We start from the raw sequence: 19,759 nt of genomic DNA, 5'->3' as shown, positions 1-19,759 counted from the left end.
TGATATAATATGTATTTTAGTCCTATTTAAATAATTTTAATTGTCGAACGTTCACTCCCCCTCTACATAAAAGGCGCACTTTTGAGGTGGCTTCGTTCGCGCACCTACAAATCGATAGATCTCAGCGGATCGAAGAAAAGATGCCATCGAGTAGGTGAAATTTTTGGTGGTGATGTGACCTTGCCCATCCATTTATTTTCATGGCATTTTTGTTCTGTTTATATCGTTGGTGCATGCGTTGATTTCTAGATCTTCTCTTGTGCCCGAAAAGTGTTTGATCCAAAGATCCTATTGATTTGGTTGGGTTATCCCGTAATCCTTCTTCATTCCTCAGCATCTTGATGAACTTTCGCCGAGAACTCTGATTGTTTGTTGTCCACAGGTAATTCGATGGCTGGGTTGGTCAGCGCGCGTGCCAATCCGATTTACTCATCCCACAATCTCCGCCGGTCTCGTCTTCCCCGACCTATGGCTTCGCGAGCGCTAGAAATACCCTATAAGCATCCTGCAATTGCTTTGAGACCTTCAAAATCTCTTTCCCTTGTGGCCGCCTCGTTGCAGCCTTCGAAGACCATTTCTGCTGGCCAATTTAGGAACACTGTTCCTACTGAAGGTCGTACTTACTACTGAGAACCTTTTAGATATTTGAGGATGTGCCAGTTTTTGCAATGCTCTTTTACCTGACAAACATTTTTTCAAACACCTTTCAGAGGTGCTGAATATTTGGCGCAGTGCTGGTGCTGTGTGTTTTGATGTGGATAGCACCGTTTGTCTGGATGAGGGTATCGATGAACTTGCTGATTTTTGCGGTGCTGGCAAGGCTGTTGCGGAATGGACAACAAAGTAATTTCCTAGTGTGTTCTTCTCTTCTTTCTCTATTTGTATCTATGATGTGTTCAAGTGCACCAGGATGGAAGTTGCTTTATTTCCCTCGTACTCCTGATACTTCAGGGCAATGAGTGGATCAATACCTTTTGAGGAAGCTCTAGCTGCTAGACTTTCTCTGTTTAACCCTTCGCTCTCACAAGTCCAAGATTTTCTGGATAAGACGCCTCCTAGGTAATGCTGGTTCTTTCCTTTTCCATTTTGTTTTTTGTTTTCTTTTTGGTGTCACTGATGTTCAACGAAAATTGTCAATGGAGAGCAACATCAAGCTAATAGACCTGTTGTTCTATCTTTTTATGGTTTCTGTTTGTAGCCTTTTTATTTGCACAAAGTTTAGTTGATGGATAAATTATACGTGCTCATTTGTGTAGTCATCACATGCTCAGATTATTCTTTAGGTTTTCAGATTCTTGGATACTTGTGTAAGAGAATGTACAAGCTTATGCCATTTTCACGGGGCCATGGTATAAGCATTTCATTTCTAGAATTGTCCATCATATAGAGTAAGGAATGCCATATGGTGGCACAAGAAATGCCTCACACTTTTTTTTACTTTTGGTGAACACAATTTTGTGCCATGCCAGAGAACAATGATTCTGGGTTGTGCAAACTGAGTAGAGTTTGTTGTCATGCATGCGTTGGTTCTTTTCTTTAACTTGGCAGAAGCTAAGTTTTCTTTTGCATAAGCTTGCTCCATTCCAACATCAAATTGATTTTTTAGAGCATTTTATATGCATTTTCATCTTGTGCTTCTTTAACTGTTGTTTTGATTGCATCCTGCTCTGTTGATTGGAAATGATGGAAATCAACAACAAGAAGCTGTAGTGTCCCAAGTACTTGGAGTTGGCTACATGTATCTTTTCTGCTACTGGAAGTTACAACATGCAAAAGTCACATTATGTTGATGGGTCTGCTTTATCTTAAGTCAACACACGTTTCATGTCACCTGCATTTATTAGCATTATTAGAAATAGTTTCCTAATCTTTTTCCAGTCATGTCACTGAATGTGTAGGATTTCTCCTGGCATTGCTGGGTTGATCAAGAAGCTGATGGCTAAAAACATTGATGTGTACCTTATATCTGGAGGCTTCCGTCAAATGATAAATGTAAGCTACTCAACTGTTTATCCATACAAGGGTTGTTCTGTGACAGTATGACTAATTTTGTCAGTTACTGTCACCACATTTTGGGAATAGTTACATTTGGAGATACACTTCAGTCAGGCGAGCAAGACGTTGGGTTAAATCTGATCCAAATTGATTATATGCCAGGTTTTGGGCTGAAGGCACCAGTTTATCGGTTCTATATTGGAGCATTTTTGTTTGCTATGTGAAAGGGTTGGATGTTGTCATGCAATGTCGATTTAGCTTTGTTTTCCTAACCTGGTCCAGAGTCAACTATAACCAAGTCTCTGACTCATCGTGGAATTTGACTGATGAGCTTCCAGACCTTTGCCTTGCACTAATTGAAATCTTTTAGCACAACTCTCATCTCTCTAAATGCAGACTTATTGATCACAGTGTTCTTTTTTGAAGTTCAGCACTAAGTGCACATTTTAATTTATAATCAGTACTCTTTGTTTTCTGCAAGTTTATTCATGGTCTCTTATATCTGTTGGCATACTTTTGCTATTTCTTGTAGTCCCTTATGATCTTGGTTTTACAGCGTCAGAATATGATGATGTAGTTGTGGGTCTTACTAGAAAAATAATACTTTAAAAATGCTTCTTGAGAGTGAAGACTGGCTGATATGCTGAAGTCATAGTTGAACCACTTGGGAGTATGACAGCATGTGTTATTTCAATTTTCCAGAGTCTCCCTTAGAAAAGAAGATAAATTATGTGTACAGTGATGATTTTTTTGCATATTGTTTGAATGCTTGATGATATATAAATTAAATTGTGAAATTCAGAGTTTCCTTTATTTGTAAGGCCATATTACTGAATACTGCAACCACTTTTTGTGAAGCCTGTAGCATTGCAGCTTGGTATCCCTCTTGAAAACATCTTTGCAAATCAGTTACTTTTTGGGAGTTCCGGTGAGTTCATTGGGTTTGATGCCAAAGAGCCTACTTCTAGAAGTGGTGGAAAAGCAACAGCTGTACAACAGATAAGAAAGGTCCAGCAGTTATTTTTTAGTATGATATAACTTTATGTCAAATGTTGCTGAATCTGAGAAATTCTTTCTTGTATTGCATTTGCAGGTCCATAATTACAAGGCACTGGTTATGATTGGAGATGGTGCAACAGATCTTGAGGTAGCAGAGTCCCACATATTTACCCAAATATTTGGTCCTTATTTTTCTATACAGTGCCGATGTTTTTCAAAGTATAACTTGCTTTCCCAGATCTCGGCATTCATGAGTATATGACATTAAGACCTTGGAGCTAAGCAAACATTTTTAAAATGACATTGGTGCTGTCGAATTTAAGACACCAACAATGATGCCATACAAAGATTCAATTCCCATCAATTAACTTGAGATCATGATAGTTTAAATATTTGAATTTTGAACCACATGCAGAAATAAGACATGCTGAAACTAAACTATGAAAGTATGATTTAGGTGAAATGGGGGATGGTTTTGAGAGTTCGGTTGCTCAGCAGGAAAAGATTATTTCAGTGGACATCCTTACCCCAAGCGAATCAGTAATCTGGGAACTGGCATTGTGATTCTTTGATAATAATTTGTTATGCTTGCCAGGAAATTCAAATTGTTTCTGGGTCTTGCTAGGATTAAGAAGAATAAATCTGCAAGACACTTAAATATAAAATGACACAAATATGATCTTGAGTATATGATTGTTTCAAGGTTAGAACTACATTTACTATGTGGAAGGCACTTAACCTCAAAGAATGAAATTAAGTTGATGGGTTATGAACTCAGTTATCTATCTCCTATCTTTAGATTTTTGCTTTTTTTGTGATCAAACATGTATATCTGAGCAGTTTTGCTGTATGATGTGTGGAAGAGATCCACTATATTGTTTTTCTTTTATAGCAGTGATCTATAACATCCCTGTTTTCGTAATATGTTTTAGATGAACATGGTACTGGACTTTGTGTTTTCCCAGTTTATGCACTTGCCTTATGTTTAATATGATTATATATGTTAAAAAGATGGCAAAATGTTCGGCATACACATATGATAATGATATTTTGATGAATTAAAGAAAGATCAGCATCACCAAGAATGTGTGATTATCTTTTTTACGGACTAAAATTAGACAGGTCTGTAAGATGTGAAGAGTTTGCATGTCAATAAGACTACAAGCGTACTCATCTGCATAAGTAGAATGATTGCATCTTGATATGGAAAAAAAATTATTTAGAGGATTTGGAAAGGTCTGAAATTGTTATAGTCATTGTTTTCTCCATTTATATCTCAAACCAAATGTTTGATGCCCCTAAAAATTATTTTTCCCCTCGTAATCGTGTCGATTCTGCAGGCTCGGAAACCAGGTGGTGCAGACTTATTTATATGCTACGCCGGGGTTCAGTTGAGAGAAGCAGTTGCAGTAAAAGCTGACTGGCTTATCTTTGATTTTGAAGAACTGATAACCTCCTTGTAGTATATGCTTTGCTGTGTCTCCACCACCTCATATTTTGAAGAACAATTTGTCTTTGAATTGCAAATAAACCTCTACTTTCCATGTTAACCAGTAATAGCTGATTTTTAGTATATGATACTGTAGTATATGACTAGGAGGACCCTTTTGGAGGATAGCATATGGTGGAAGTAGAGATGTCTTGTTTGGAACACAGGTTGTGAAAATGAATATAAAGTATATTTACTAAAAGTTGTGATTTTAATCAATTTATCGAGATTGATTAAACTTTGTTAAACACATGTAAATACAAATCGGCATTAAGTTCATATACAACTACAATAACAACAAATTGTCCATTGCTGAGCTTTGTTCACGATAATATTTGAAAATTATATTTTATATTTGCAAATAATGTATAATATAAGCTGATACTAATAATGTTTTTGATTTAATCCGTTTAAAGTATGGAATTAATATCATATTATTAGACTAAGAATAACTTGGGTAAATATACTTGATACATGAATTTGATATTTAACTTTACAAATCATATATTATATATTCCGAATCAAATTTCACATATGTAATTAATAAAAGCTCTCATCACAAAAAATCCGACCGCACTTGTGCATGAAAGATATAGTGACCGCATAAGATTTGAGTGGAACCAATAAGACTTCAATATCTTGCTATCATTGTTGTTTTCCACAGAAATTCAAATCTTCATCCAATGAGCTTTGATTGAAGCTCTCTCATCACAAAAATACAAATATGCTGCACGAATTGATATATTATATCTTCTAGCAGTATCTCATGAAACTATATTTTATACCTGAATACAGATGGTTTCTGAATATTTTCCACTGAACAGTGAAGAAAAGCTTATTTCGGATCTACTGAGACAACATGCTGTGTCGTTGAGTCAGATACTGCACTAGCTTGCATCTCCAGCAAATGCTGCTGCTCCTCATCTCTGCTTTGAGCCTTGGTTTCAGTTTCTGCTTTCTTGGGCTTGGTAGTAGACTGCTGGTACATGACACCTCCAAACATGCATATTAGCAGACCTATCGTACCAATCAAGGTAGAATGCTTATCCCATACGACCAAATTAATCACAACAGTTAGGAGCTTGTTCACGATGCCAAGCACAGTGAAACCTGTCGCAGAGATTGCCCTTCTGCAAGAAAATCCAAAGAAGGAGATTGCCAAGCCAAACAAGCATGACAGAGCCACAGGCAAAACCACACTGAAAGAGTACCAGTTGGATTCGTCAGATATATCGTGCTTCATCTTCTTCAGTTCTCCCATTATCAGTAGCTCCAAGGGAAAGAGCATCAATGCCTCCAAATTGTTGTATAGCACCAGGCCCCATGTGTTGAGCCCTATGGTCATGACGACATGCTTGATGTACACAAAGTCGATGGACATGCTCACAAGATAAGCCACAGCCCAAGCGTAGGCAGTAACTGTGAACTGGTAGTCTGTGAGAACATAGAGAACACTGCCTCCGAAGATAGTTGCTAGAGAAATCCATGTCTTTGGGGAAGGCCATGGCTGGTTAAGGAACACAGTCTCTCCAACAGCTACAAAAATGGGGACAGCAGAACGGAACACGATAAAAGTGTCCACATTGGCATGTAGGAGGAGCTCGCTATTTGTAAAAAGGGACAGGTAAAAGATGATCGCAGCTGGCAAGAACCTCCACATGGTAACGAGTTCCAGACGGTCATGATCCACAAGTTTTAACCACCCACTAAGAAGAACACCGAATGCACTAGTAAAGTATTGTAGTGCTGTTAATGCACCAGGGTATGGAAACTTCATGACTGCCCACTTGTTGATTATGGACAGTAGTGATGCAGATATGCAATAACCAGCAGCTACACCATATACTGATGCTTGCTGCCGGAGACTTATTAGAGTGTCCTTCCAGGTCAAACCATTTGCAGTTGTTGCAGACAGATCATTCCCGCTGCTAGGAGAATCGTCTTTTGTAGTCCCAGTACCATCAGACATCTGAAGTGAGGGAATCCAATATTCACGTGAGAAGAAAAATAATGTCAAATTAAACTGTTATAATTAAAATTATAGTAAAATGGCGAAAATATAAAAGCAAATGAAAGTTATATCAAATAAAGTTAAAGCTGTGCGTCTAAGAAAGGTTTGGCAGTCAACCTGAACAAGTAACGACTATTCCTATAATATCATTAGGCATGTATAGTAATTTATATATTTCAAGTTTAAACAGCCTTTCCTCTACCTTTTGGTCAGTGTGATCAAAGGGATTAAAAATGTCAGGCAGAGATGAACAGATATAACTGAAACACATCCAAGTAATAGAAACCTAATTTAAAACACTAGTAGCTAAAAGAAAATCACATCCGAGCAGATGGTTGCTGATGGCAGTGCATTAGTTAATTAGATACTTTATTTCCAAGCATCACCTGAACCAATTTTGGCTTGTTTTAAGTTTCTCTTTCTTTTTTGTATTTACGTAAATATGGGCCAGCAATATAGAATAAGACACTTACCATGAGAAGAAAAGTCAAACCTCTCTCTCTCTGAATCACAATGAGTATATGGGAATAAGCATAACTGTGATCCCTCATGATACTTTCAAAACCACTGAAAAAGAAAATATCGGATGCTTCATAATATCAATTAAGAAAGCAGGTTATCAGTTGCCTAAAATTTTGCAGCTTTTATAACTGATAACAACATGCAACAATAACAAAAAAACCATAAGTCCCAACTATTTGGGGACGGCTACATGAATTTTTTATCACCATTGAGATATGTAAAAAGTCATATATTTAGTTAAATTTAGAGTACTTAAAAGTCTTTTTAGATCTTTTTAGGTCTTACTTTACCTCTTCTCGTAGCACTGACTATTGCATCTGGAGGTCTCTTAAGCATATGCTCATACCATCTTAAACGATTTTATCTCATCTTATGTTCTATCAAAGCGATACCTAGTTCTTCACAAACTGATAACAATGTAATCAATCATAATTGATTCATCTCATTTGACTGATGAATCTATAGTAATCATGCATGTCCATCACTGCTATATACATGACACCTGAATTATTGGGCATGATAACAATAGCAGCAGTAATGTTGACAAAAGGAAAGGAGGAAGCTTCATATGCAAATATGTTGCAGCAATCTGTATATGCAAAGGCACATTCCAATTTGGTCGAAGTTGGCTATTTCACTGCAAACTTTACATAACACTTAAATAATAGAGGATGAGGCTGCACAGTTTTATGTGAGACAACCATGACACCATTTATGCAGCTGTTTTTCTTCTTGTTAGAAAAATGAGTAGATACAAGTGTTGAGGCATAGATCCTTTATGTAGACCTTGACATAGTAATTTCAACATCACAAATCATACCTTCAAAAGACTTTTCCTTCTCTCTCCTAAGGTCTAGCTCCAAAGCAGTCAACCAACGTGAAGACGATACAACTGCCAACAACAAAAAAAAAACAGTAGTTATTTCTTACCAATGTACAACACCGTGGATTAGACCTGAGACTGTCATTGTCACTATCAGCTAACCAGGATGAAAGAATTTGATTGTGAAGTAGAAAGGAAGAAGCCTTAAAACTGCAAAAGAAATTCTGAGATCAAATGTGAAGTTGCATCACGGTCCTCTTACTACACTCCCCTTTTTACACGCAAATTGCAAACACTCCAACCAAAATCTTTCAGAAATTCAAATTTGCATGACCATTAAAACATACTTCAAAGTACAAGTTTTCTTGTTCCACAAAATAGCTTTAAAATAGTAAACTAAACTTACAGCATCCCAAGATTTTCATACAGCAAAACGATTCTAGAAGTCCTACAGACACGTTGGAAAGTTATCGTCAACGTACAAACCTCATTGTCGACGTACAAACCTTTTACTAAGAAAAGCAGAAAGTAAAATAAGAGCAACATTTTGGAAAGTTATCTGATGTTATTAGTTTAGAAGGGCATTATTAGCTGCATGACTAGAAGATGTGTGAACCACATCACAACAGCCTCGGACATAGTAACTATCATCAAAACAAGAGATTGTTGATGAGCAACATGTAACTTTTGATTTTTCTTTTCTGATGCCTGAGAACTCTTGTGACCATTTCCTGTTTCATTTCACATTGATTGTATATTAACGTTGCATAGACAATCATGAAAGAATAAAAGTATAAATTTCTTGCATAATTGACAAAAGAACTTTAAAGTAAGATGCCATCAGCCGCATAAGTCATAACTACTACAGCATATCTGCTAACAGAGGAAACTTTCACCACCCAAATCACCATCGAAAAACAAGAACAGGACGAACACAAAAAATCAAAGTAAAGAGGGGTTTGTCGGTAGAATAACTAGCATTTCGGAGATTTCCCCAAAGTGTGTCCTACCAACCGTCCTAGTGACATGGATCCAAATCCTGCAATCAAACCGATCGATAAACCGATGAAAAGGCAAATTCAACGACAAAATTCCAAGAAATTGGCATCTGTAAAGCACAAGATTTTTCGCATCCGATCGGAGGAAACATTCGTCCCCCAAGGAGAAAGCAATCAATTGAATGGGCCCAAGAGCATTCCGAGAAAATTTACCACCTCAAACAAACCCACCAACGAAAATCTGTCAAGAACTTGTACCAGGTTAACGAGAATCACAAGAAATCCGTATTTCCCGATAACTCCGAGAAGAGAATGCACGAGATCAGTAAGCGCATGAGCAGCCGGCGGAGAAAACCACAACGAGACAAATCGAAAAGACACGGTCACGAGACGCTTAGAGACAAAGAGAGTGGGATGACAGCCGATACCTCGTCGGAGCTCTCCGGCTCCGGAGCCGGCGGCGGGGGCCCGTAGTGTGCTCGTCGAAGGCCTCCTCTCCTCCCTCTTCACTCACTCATCCTAGCTCGAGGACGGAAGAGGAGAGAGGGACGGGGATCTTTTCCTCCTCGTCTCTGGAGTCGGGAACCGAAGCCTAGCGATCCCCTCCGATCGCACGTTGGATCTGGAATCTTCAAATTTCCCCATCACGACCGTCGACCGCCGCGGGCCCCACTTCACTCCCTGAATCAGCATCTTAGTACACCGAGAATTTTAACTGACTTGAACTTAGGCTTTAATCATTGGCTGATATGATGGCTCCATATGTGGAGCCCACAAGGGTAAAATGGGTCGAAGTATTCGTGCGATAAAGAAAAGAGAGGGTTAGGTCGATCTCCTCCAATTATAATATTGAATCCTTTGTCCGATTGCGATCAGACTTTCCACATGCCAAACGGGTAGTTGAACATGGAATCAGATCCGAGAAACGACCCGTCAGCGGGTATCTGATGAGTTCGGATCCGCTCCGATTCCGGAGGATCCGGTTCTCCCGTCCCTCACATCTCAGCCGCTTGTCGATGTCACCCGGCCGCATCCATCGTTCATTCGGCTGTCATCACAAAGCACGGACGGTCGAGATCGAGACATGGGAGTCACGAAGCGAGAAACGGATCCGCAGATCCGACATGGCTCGCCAATGATTAGTAATGCCGAAGTGGGTCGCCAGCTGGTGCTGCAGTGAAGTGTAGTAGTGCTGTGTCTGTTTATAATTTTTTTATCATCATAAAATTTTGAATTAGATTATTAACAATTTTAGAAACTGAAGTTGTTATAAAAATATTTAATTTATATTTGTTAATATAATTTTTTTATCGTATTATGTGAATGTCAACATGATTTCGTTGCAGCGTCGATTCTAGGTTAACGAGTATATGTAATTGGTGATCTGGTTTCGTACGATCATCAGTTACAATATCAGATTTATTTTAGTATGAGCCGAATTTTATCGACTCATGTATTTTGGATGTATTTGGCCTTACGAATCTGTCGTAGCATATTTATTATGGCGTAAGTCAGGTGTTCCTGACATGCGCATCTTATGTGCATTTAGCCTTGCGCCTTCCACATAGAGAATTCATCTTGGGGATGGGTCGGGTTTTCTTGACTCGCGTTTTGGACATATATGGTCTTGTGCCTCCATCGTTATGGATTTTATCTTGATGTGAGTCAGATTTTTTTAACTTACGTGTTTTAGGCACATTTAATTTTGCACCTTCACCGTATGGATTTATCTTAGTGCAAGATAGATTTTCTTGACGCATATTTTAGATATGTTTAGCCTTGTGCCTCTGTCGTAATGGATTTATTTGAACATATTTGAAGAACCAATGAACATAGCATAATTTGTTGCATTAATGTTCTTGTCGAAACCAAAGATGGCGTACGTAGTGCATGAGTCTCTCGTTGATGTGTGGTCTAAGCAGTATTGATTTACATAGTTCGATCACTTAAGAGGATAATCTTACTATTATTCAATATTTGTCTCCGTGTAGAAAAATTACGAGCCTCATCATATACAATGCATAAAGAAAAGTCCTGAAAGATTTGAAGCATAAAAATGATTGAAGAAAAGTGACTTGAGCACCTCAGACATGCCCAAAATTCAATTTTTGAGATGAAATAAAAAGGGAAAGCTGCGGAAAAAATCGTGTAATACAAGGTAGTAAGCTCTGTCTATAGGATTGCATGTACCATAGACTAGTTGAGATTGAATTAAAATCTAAATTAAAAATTAGAATTAGTATACTTAAATTGAACTGAATCGATTGTTTAAATAAATTAAATTACTGAATCAATGATATCAATAACTCGCGCAAATTGCAATCCGATCCGATCCCGATAATTTATATTAATTCCTTAGACTCTGTTCTCAAACCGATGATTCTTATTAGTGAACATATGTGTCCTCACTGATGAGTCAGGACGATCTGATCCACGGTCAATGTCGGGAGTCTTCTGTCGATTGAGGTGGATGTCGAGGTCGACTGGGCCCTTGCGACAGGGTCTTGATCAACGTCTCTCGGTTTGAGTGCCGATTGATGGCTCGCCATGGGGACGTCGGTCAACGACTTCTGAGGTTGGGACACTCATGGGTCGTGAGTGGTCGCTTTCCTGCAAAAATGACCTTCGTTGGGTGATTCCCGTCTTTGGCCCCTCCGACGAGCAAGTCAGTTGTGGGTTGAAATTGTTTATGCCTCCTCTGGGCCGGATGCCGGCCATAGGTCTTTATTCTACTGTACGAGGGTCGATCGTACGTGGGTTGGCGTGGTAAACATGCCGAACAGTACCTTGGTACGGATTCTGACTTTGCATGTCTTGGGGGCGGTGCTGTCCCGGGATTCCCGGGATGAGACGTGCCGAGCGACGCCTTGGTATGGATTCTGACTCGACGTGTGACATCGACTGTGACGTGTTTTGGCCCAAAATATGTCTTATCAATTCTAATTCACTTTTTTTGAATTAGAATCGGCACAAGACTAGTTTTGGATTTGGTTTTGGTTTTTTAACTTTTAATTTTTAGTTAAAAATAATTTAAAATAATAAAAAATATTTATTTATTTTTAAGTTTTGATGATAATGCAGAGAATGTATTTCAATATATGTAATTTGTCTAATAAAATAAAAAATAACACATAATTGATAAAATTATAAAATTATCATCCACTATAAATGTTAGAATGTCTCGATTGTTCTCTTGATAGATATATCGAACGAGTATTCATTATCTTTGTAGAAAATATTTTGTTTTCATTTTAATATCTTGATCTAATTATCAATAAATAAAAGAATATCTTGATCTAATAAGAATATTAGAGATATTTTAGATAAGTAAATAAAAGTAATTATTGGCATAGTTTAAAGGTGAGGGAGAGCGGAGGCGACGAGGAAAGATGTGATCTTCGAACGTGGTGAGCGGGTCTTCCTTGACGTCGACGCCGACGCCGAGCACTCCCCTGCTCAACGACGAGCTCGACATCATGATGCCGACGATCCGCAACCTGGACTTCCTGGAGATGTGGCGCCCCTTCTTCCAGCACTACCACCTCATCGTCGTCCAGGACGGCGACCCCAGCAAGACGATCAGGGTCCCCGACGGCTACGACTACGAGCTCTACAACCGCACCCTCGGCCCCAAGGCCGCCTGCATCTCCTTCAACGACGACGACTACTTGGTGAGCGTCTTCCCTTTCTTCCATTCTCAGTATTCGTCTGTTGTTTTCTCGGGGAGAAAACTATTTTCCTATCTGCTTAACAAAGTGACTGATATGAGATAGCTTAAAATTATCTGCAGTTTGTTGTTCTGGCAGAATCTCAAAACTCCTAAGCAAATCTTAGTCATGCATGCAGGGCACTCATTTCTTAAGCATTAATGACTTTACGCAATTTCTCTTCTGTATTTCCTGATCTGCCACATTCATTTCCTCTGGTAGATTTCAACTTTCTTTTCCTTTCTATTTTCTGATCAATGTTCTTTCCCTCAACTATAATTTTCTTTTCTGCTATCAACAGAGCATGAAGCCACCATATTTGTAACATATTTTTAAGCAAGTCTGATGTCCTCCTCGCACTAACATTCCGGTGTCCCTTCCTCGAAGCGCTCATTTCTGCAGTGCGGCACGTCGACCCTTTTCCACACATGCATGCATGGTTTGGGAAGTCGACAGTAACTCTTACGAAAAAGTGAGCCACTCCGACGCCCATGCTGTGATCTCCTTCATATGGTTAATTAAGATGGATAAAAATTGAGAGCACAGGGAAAAAGATTAAGCAAGAATCAATTTCCGATATAGCCTCCAGATTGCACCAGCCGTTGAAGACGACATCCAATTCCTCCGTGTTCATAGTTGTAAACCTAACAATGGTGTCGTTCACTCGTGATGTATGTTCCCTTTTAGAATTCATGGTGCAACATCGAGTACCACGGCGATGAAGGGTTTGGAGAGGGCGGCTAGAGCGTGGGTGCCTTCCTCGAGCAAATGCTGCTTTCGGAGTGCCGTGATGGCTCACTCGATCCCTTTCAAGCTCCCAGAGATCCAAGTAAACACGAATCAAAATTCAGCAAGCAAACAACTTCCACACGTCTCCAAATCGAAGTCTCAAGAGCAAATCAAGGGGGGTTTGGAGGCATCGAATCGATCAATATCTCTTCTTTTTTGAGTTCTTCGCCTTAATCGGCGATAAATGCGGAAGAGGAAGAGGAAAAATGTTATTTTTGATGACTATAGATTTTTAACCAGAAAAAAAAGGGAAAGTCGAAAGCAACGATTTATCGGCTGATGTCGGTGCGGTCGTGTTAGATCGAACTGACTCACCGAACAAAAACCAAACCCGTCGTGAGTCGAAAATTTTAATTTATATTTAAAATAATATTTATGAATAAAAGAAAATAATATAAGGGAGTATTCATCGGTCCATGCATATTATTTATCTGACACGTTATTACTTTATTCCAAAATAATATTATGCATTTATATCCAAAATTAATTTACCGGGTCAGTAAATGAATGACATGTAACATGATAATTAAGTAGGTATACTTAACTGTAACTTTAACTGTAACTTTGACTTTGAGGGGGAGGGGGGGGATCAAGGACGGAAGACCAACTCGAACTTGCTGTAACATCATACCTGCGTCGCTTAGTACTCCATTGCCAAAAGTTCAAGATGACGAAAACTAGTTTGCTGTAAATAAATAGTTGGACTTCTTCCGATTTCTCATAGAACATATCATTGCGAAGAAAATATTACGAGGGGAGAAAGTAAAAGTTGATAGAAACTTGTGAGTGATTGGGTTCGCTGGAGTGGAGATAAGTAGTTTGGGCTCGGTTAGAGCCATTATGCAACCCATTTCACCGGAGGAATTATGAGAGGTCAACGAGTCGAAGCGATGGGTCGGGTCCCCGGCCAACCGCTGCTACTGTTGCTGTTCGCTGGTGGTGGCATCCCTGTGCCTGTTCACAGACTCGAGGTAGCATGGCACAAGAAATAAAATGTCCACAATGGGGTGCATTCTAGTACAGCCTGGTGTCCCTTCCTCAGAGAGCATGGAATCTAAACTTCCACTTGCTCTCATCTCTTCCTCCTCTGCTAATATTACAATGCTAGTAAATAGAGGAGGAGGAAGAAGAGGAAGAAGAAGAGGAAGTAGACATTGGCCGACTGTCATTTTTATTTCGATTTATCGATAGGTTGATGATTAAGTGGTGCAATCGTTTTTGCCCTTCTCCTTTATCCTCTGTGATGCTGCAGAAAGTAAATGCAAAGGGCATGAGGCCACATGGTTCAGATGTAGCTTTAGTGGAACAAACAACAACCAGTGCGTGCCCCTCCCTCGCATCAATCAATCAAACGAGGGGGACCAGTCGGGAGCTCGATCGAGCTATGTACATCGTGAAATAGGACGAACCCAGTGGACGAGGCTGACCGAGCACCACACCGGACCCGCCGCCTTTTATCAGGCAGCAGGCGGGGACCGGTGGGGTGGACATCGCCCACACGCGCACTGCAGGGGAGTGGGCCCGGCCTGTTCAGGCTCGGACGGCCCAGCCCATGTGCTTTACTGTCTCCCTGCCCTACCCCTGTTCCCGAACCACACCCGCATAAAGATCCTAACCACCCTCGCTTGGCATACCAACCCAACTACGTATAATCGAAGCAGCTCATACCATGCATTTATGCTGTCATGATTCCACAACGGGGAGAGAGAGAGAGAGAGAGAGAGAGAGAGAGAGAGAGAGAGAGAGAGGAGGGGATAAACTTGATGTCCTTGATTGGCTTGCTCGCTGTCAGTTGGTACCCCCAGTGTACTTGGTGTCAGCGAGAAGAGGAATTGAAAGTGATCGCAACTTTTTCGACATGTCTTCGTCCCATCACGAGCGAGGAAGGACAAGGACCTGACGCTGCTTGCAACGGGAAAGCCATCCACGGGTGCTGCCGCAGCGCATCTCTCCCCGTCCTCCATGAACACCGAGAAGCGAAGCACGCAGGTATGGATATTCTCTTCACGTGTACCCGTATCTGTACATGCCCTCCCTCGCCGGGTCTCTTGTGGTCTGAGACATCAGCTTTCTCTTGTGTGTTTGACCAGCTATCGCACCCATCATGTCGGTGTGGCGCCCATGGCCACTGAGGTGTCACTGTGCGTGTTCTATTTGCCGCTCACGTTTCACCTCCATATTGGTCGACGGAGCGGGGTTAGTATGGCCATGATTGGTGGGTCGGAGCATTGCCGCTGCTTGCCGGACGCGTGCAGGCGGTGCGGCGCCGGTGACAGTGGCCGCTGTCGCATGCGGCTTGGGCTTTGGGTTATCCGAGTGAAGAAGACTCGTATGGAACCAATCAGGCTCACCTTGATCTCGTATGTAAACAAATGAGCATGCAAAGAAATCATGCAGATTAAAGAATGCGTGAGGAGTTCTTGCTGTTCTAGCATTAGCCAACAGGACTGTTCGATCCTGCTGTGCCTCCACCTTGTATGTGGTCCTGTACATCAAAAAGCACATATATTTTAGCTTTTTCTCTTGTGCCTCCGATGAGACATTCCGATAGAGTTTAGTGTAATAAAAAGGACACGAGATCAAACTCCTCAAGGATGATGAAAGATGAGTGAACTTTAAACGTGAATCTTTGTGTGATCTCCCGCAGTAAATTTTGGAAGGAAATCTTTCCGTAAATTCTTGCTTAATGTGTTGGCTCTCTTTCCTACATTTCACCGATCTGCTGCTTAAGAGTTACTAAATGTGGTGTTACTTGGGCGGATCAGATGGCATTGACAGGCATGCGTACGTTTCTTTTGGGGTCACACAGCTGCTTTCTCCTTTGCTCCAATGGAGTGGATACCATGTGCCACCTCACCTTTGATGCCCAACACGCCCATCTCAATGCCCACCAAAAGCGTCCTCCTTTACCATCTGTCATCCGGTGCTTTTCACTTAAACATATGGACGATGCATGTAAAGATACACTGTAGGAGGCGCTAAAAGCTTCACTGTTGAGTGCTAATCACCTTCGGGATTCACGATTCACTCCCTCCTCTTCCCCCCCACCCCCACCCACCCACCCACCCACAAATGGTATCCGCCTCCTCACAGGTGCTGGTGCTATATATATGCACGTGCATCCGAGGCCGGGGAGGAACGCCATTGCGTTTCTGCGACTCCCGAGGCGACGGTGAAATGGTGGTGGGCGTCGGAGCTGTTCTGGGGATCCTCCTCGGCCTCGTGTTTGTTTGCGGTGGCTTACTGAGGTGGAATGAGCTGCGGTACCGGAAGAAGGGGCTGCCTCCGGGGACGATGGGGTGGCCGGTCATCGGCGAGACCTCTGAGTTCCTCAAACAAGGCCCGACCTTCTTGAAGAACCAGAGAGCCCGGTGAGTTAATCTTGGTCATCTCCGTTGGATCTTCTCAGTGATTTCCTCATGCATTAGTTTCCTGATTGAGCCATTCTATGAAGTTTTTGAATCATTGATGCATGCGGTAGGAGGAACAAACACTTGGACTTGTTTGGTAGCAGAATCTCCTGATAATAATTGTGCTGCCGTCAATATGCTTATCTGCTGCTGAACGATTTGCTCTTCGTGGTACATAAACTGTGTTGTTCTGAAAGACTTCACCTCTGACATCATCTCCATCTTCAAGGCTGCAATGGTGTCCCTACAACTTCTCTCCCTAGCCTATAGCAGTTGCCTTAGGCCTTAAATCTCTTCTCCTGTTGTGGGAAAACTGAGGTTGTTGTCAAGCCCTCTGTTTTTGCTCATTTTGTCTGTTGGCCATCGCAGGTTTGGGAATCTGTTCAGGACACACATACTGGGGTGCCCTACAGTGATATGCATGGATGCAGAGGTGAATAGGTACATCATCGTGAATGAGGGGAAGGGCCTGGTTCCTGGTTATCCTCAGTCAATGGTGGATATGATGGGGAAATGGAATATTGCTGCGGTACATGGTCCCCAACACAAGGCCATGAGAAGTGCTATGCTTGGTCTTATTAGTCCCACTGCCATCCGGGACCAACTCCTCCCCAAGATTGATGAGTTCATGAGATCCTTCATCCGCAGCTGGAGTGACCAAGTCATAGACATCCAAGAGGAATCCAAGGAGGTTGGTAGATTCATAAACTCCATACTCTCGATAACGTTAATGCTCATTATAATGGAATAGTTCGCTTGTCGCATGCGACTCCTGCAATCCGTATGCTTTAATGCTTGATAGAGAGTATTTGAGAAGTGAGATCGCCATCACATCTCACCTCTGAACTTGTTCTTCGATCATCCAGCTGTGGCTGCACTCGGCCTTGAAGCTGATTGCCAGCGTCGAAACCGGTCCGCTGGCCAGGGATCTCAAGTCGGAGATCAACAAACTTGTTCTGGGAACACTAGCCTTGCCTTTGAACTTTCCTGGCACGAATTATCGCCGTGGGATGCAGGTGAGGCTTGGTTTTTGTCTGCTTCCGCGTGTTCTTTCATTCGTTCTTGACGAATGGTTTCTGCAGGCAAGGAGAAGCGTCGTGAGCATGCTGGAAAAACTCATGGAGGAGAGACGAGCCTCTCCAAGCTCCCAGCTTGACATGCTTGATTCCCTGCTGCGACCTGACGATCCCGCGAAACCGAAGCTGAGTGATGAGCAGATCATTGATCTGATCCTCACCCTCATCTACTCCGGGTTCGAAACTGTCTCCACCACCACGATGATGAGCGTCAAGTATCTCCATGATGACCCAAAAGTTCTCGAGGAATTGAGGGTAACATGATCAGAGCTGGTTCAAGCGTCGTAACTCTTCCTTTGATCGTCTCTTCTCACATATTTCCTTGGCTTGTAGAATGAACATTTTGCAATCAGGAAAAAGAAGTCTGCAAATGATCCACTGGACTGGAATGACTACAAATCCATGACTTTGACTCGCGCGGTACCCCATTCGATCTTCCCTTGGTTTCCATCTAATCAGCAAGCAAGCAAGCAAAACCAGCCTCACATGTGCGCTTGTTGTCGATGCTGCAGGTCATCTTTGAGACTCTGAGGCTGTCCACGGTTGTCAATGGGGTGCTGAGGAAGACAACCCAAGACATGGAAATAGGAGGTCTGCTTGCCGATCTCTTCCGTTAGTTACTGCTGCAAAGCTATAACATTTCTTCTTCCTTCGTCAGGATTTGTTGTTCCAAAGGGGTGGAGAATCTATGTCTTCGTCAGAGAGCACAACTATGATCCCTTCCTTTATCCAGAACCATTCAAATTCAACCCTTGGAGATGGATGGTAAGAAAGCATGATGAGGTTCTTTCTGTGTCCATTCATCGAGAGATCATCTCATCAACTGTGCCATTCCTTCACCTAAACACAGGATCAAAGCTTGGAGTCGAACCAGTGCTTCATGCAGTTTGGAGGTGGTGGCAGGCTATGCCCAGGCAAAGAATTAGGAATAGTAGAGATAGCAATATTTCTCCACCACTTCGTCACCAAGTACAGGTATTGCCCGTGTCGTCTTCGTCTTCAAGCTTCTCCATGAATGCATGCGCATCTTGGAAGGAAGCATTACAAAACATATCATGCAATCACTCCCAACATGATTCAGCCTCATGCAAGGTTTTCAGAAACAGATCAACATCATCGTGTGTGGTTTTCCTGATGCAGATGGGAAGAAGTCGGAAGGCAGAAGCTATTGAAGTTTCCGAGAGTTGAAGCACCCAATGGGCTTCACATACGCGTATCCAATCTGCTGAATTGACATCAAGTGCAGAAGTACAATAGGCTCACTAATAAATGCAACATCATAACCTCTTATCTTCTGCTGCAGATGATGAATGGGAATAAAACTATGAATTCTATAAAGGACCGACCGACTCTTTTCTCTTCATCAAGTAGAATATCAAGAAATAACAGCAGCTAAACACATCTGATCTTTTGAGAGAGTTCAAGAGAGATTGTGCAGAATCCCTTTTGGGTAAATCTTTCAGCACCAGCTCTATTCTCACAAGAAAAATGTGAGACAATGTGCTTTTTACAGCATCAAGTGAAAGTTCACCAAAATGCACTGAATGCTGTGGGAATTTAACATCAGAATAATGATGAGAGTAAAGAAAAACATATCTTCAAAGTATCAAAATGCTCAACAAAATGGATTTGTGTTACACAAAAGACTGTTTTGTTGCTTTGATGTTCTTATTGAAACCAAAGATAAAGGTGTGTAGTGGTGGATGATTCTCTCGTTAATGTGAGGTCTAAAGAGGGTTAATTTACGAGCCTCATCAAATACAATTGATAAAGAAAAGTCCTGAATGATTTGAAGAATAAAAATGATTGAAGAAAAGTGAATTGAACACCTGCCCACAATTCAACTTTTAAGATGAAATAAAAAGGGAAAGTTGGGGAAAAAATGTGTTTATAGGATTGCATGTGCCATAGACTAGTTGAGATTGAAATAAAATCCAAAT

General features: G+C 41.3%; 3 protein-coding genes across 6 annotated transcripts; 2 read left to right on the top strand and 1 right to left on the bottom strand.

The window, feature by feature from the left end:
- The first annotated feature begins 62 nt into the window (after positions 1-62).
- LOC135581032 (phosphoserine phosphatase, chloroplastic-like) lies at positions 63-4,567 on the top strand. Of its 4 annotated transcripts, none has more exons than XM_065163391.1 (8): positions 63-150; positions 383-613; positions 711-843; positions 952-1,059; positions 1,899-1,992; positions 2,854-3,003; positions 3,089-3,142; positions 4,335-4,567. In XM_065163391.1, exons 1-8 carry the CDS (start codon positions 141-143, stop codon positions 4,455-4,457), a joined length of 903 nt encoding a protein of 300 aa, XP_065019463.1. In that variant the 5' UTR covers positions 63-140; the 3' UTR covers positions 4,458-4,567. The 4 variants fall into 4 exon arrangements, with proteins under 4 accessions (XP_065019463.1, XP_065019465.1, XP_065019464.1 ...); XM_065163393.1 differs by having other exon boundaries at positions 95-154; XM_065163392.1 differs by having other exon boundaries at positions 95-169.
- A 542-nt stretch (positions 4,568-5,109) lies between these two features.
- LOC135646193 (GDP-mannose transporter GONST3-like) lies at positions 5,110-9,422 on the bottom strand. Its single transcript, XM_065165465.1, has 3 exons — positions 9,266-9,422; positions 7,837-7,908; positions 5,110-6,452 (listed from the first exon to the last, which is right to left on the bottom strand). Exon 3 carries the CDS (start codon positions 6,450-6,452, stop codon positions 5,319-5,321), a length of 1,134 nt encoding a protein of 377 aa, XP_065021537.1. The 5' UTR covers positions 7,837-7,908; positions 9,266-9,422; the 3' UTR covers positions 5,110-5,318.
- Positions 9,423-16,492: 7,070 nt separating this feature from the next.
- LOC135645232 (cytochrome P450 85A-like) lies at positions 16,493-19,402 on the top strand. Its single transcript, XM_065163415.1, has 9 exons — positions 16,493-16,704; positions 17,113-17,434; positions 17,610-17,759; positions 17,826-18,074; positions 18,153-18,239; positions 18,332-18,410; positions 18,478-18,584; positions 18,670-18,794; positions 18,960-19,402. Exons 1-9 carry the CDS (start codon positions 16,511-16,513, stop codon positions 19,051-19,053), a joined length of 1,407 nt encoding a protein of 468 aa, XP_065019487.1. The 5' UTR covers positions 16,493-16,510; the 3' UTR covers positions 19,054-19,402.
- The last annotated feature ends 357 nt before the right edge of the window (positions 19,403-19,759 follow it).

The sequence above is a fragment of the Musa acuminata genome, chromosome BXJ3-8 (genome assembly GCF_036884655.1).
Source record: "Musa acuminata AAA Group cultivar baxijiao chromosome BXJ3-8, Cavendish_Baxijiao_AAA, whole genome shotgun sequence".
Lineage (NCBI taxonomy): Eukaryota > Viridiplantae > Streptophyta > Magnoliopsida > Zingiberales > Musaceae > Musa > Musa acuminata.
The sequence above is the reverse complement of the archived record's forward strand: the minus strand, read 5'-3'. Positions and strand labels throughout refer to the sequence as shown.

Bases quoted from the DNA above. Each gene is read 5' to 3' on its own strand.
- LOC135646193 (XM_065165465.1), bottom strand. From the start codon at position 6,452: ATGTCTGATGGTACTGGGACTACAAAAGACGATTCTCCTAGCAGCGGG.
- LOC135645232 (XM_065163415.1), top strand. From the start codon at position 16,511: ATGGTGGTGGGCGTCGGAGCTGTTCTGGGGATCCTCCTCGGCCTCGTG. The intron at 17,760-17,825 runs GTGAGGCTTGGT...TGGTTTCTGCAG, and splicing joins ATTATCGCCGTGGGATGCAG to GCAAGGAGAAGCGTCGTGAG. The intron at 18,585-18,669 runs GTAAGAAAGCAT...ACCTAAACACAG, and splicing joins TCAACCCTTGGAGATGGATG to GATCAAAGCTTGGAGTCGAA.
- LOC135581032 (XM_065163391.1), top strand. The intron at 614-710 runs GTCGTACTTACT...AACACCTTTCAG, and splicing joins GAACACTGTTCCTACTGAAG to AGGTGCTGAATATTTGGCGC. The intron at 1,993-2,853 runs GTAAGCTACTCA...CTTTTTGTGAAG, and splicing joins GCTTCCGTCAAATGATAAAT to CCTGTAGCATTGCAGCTTGG.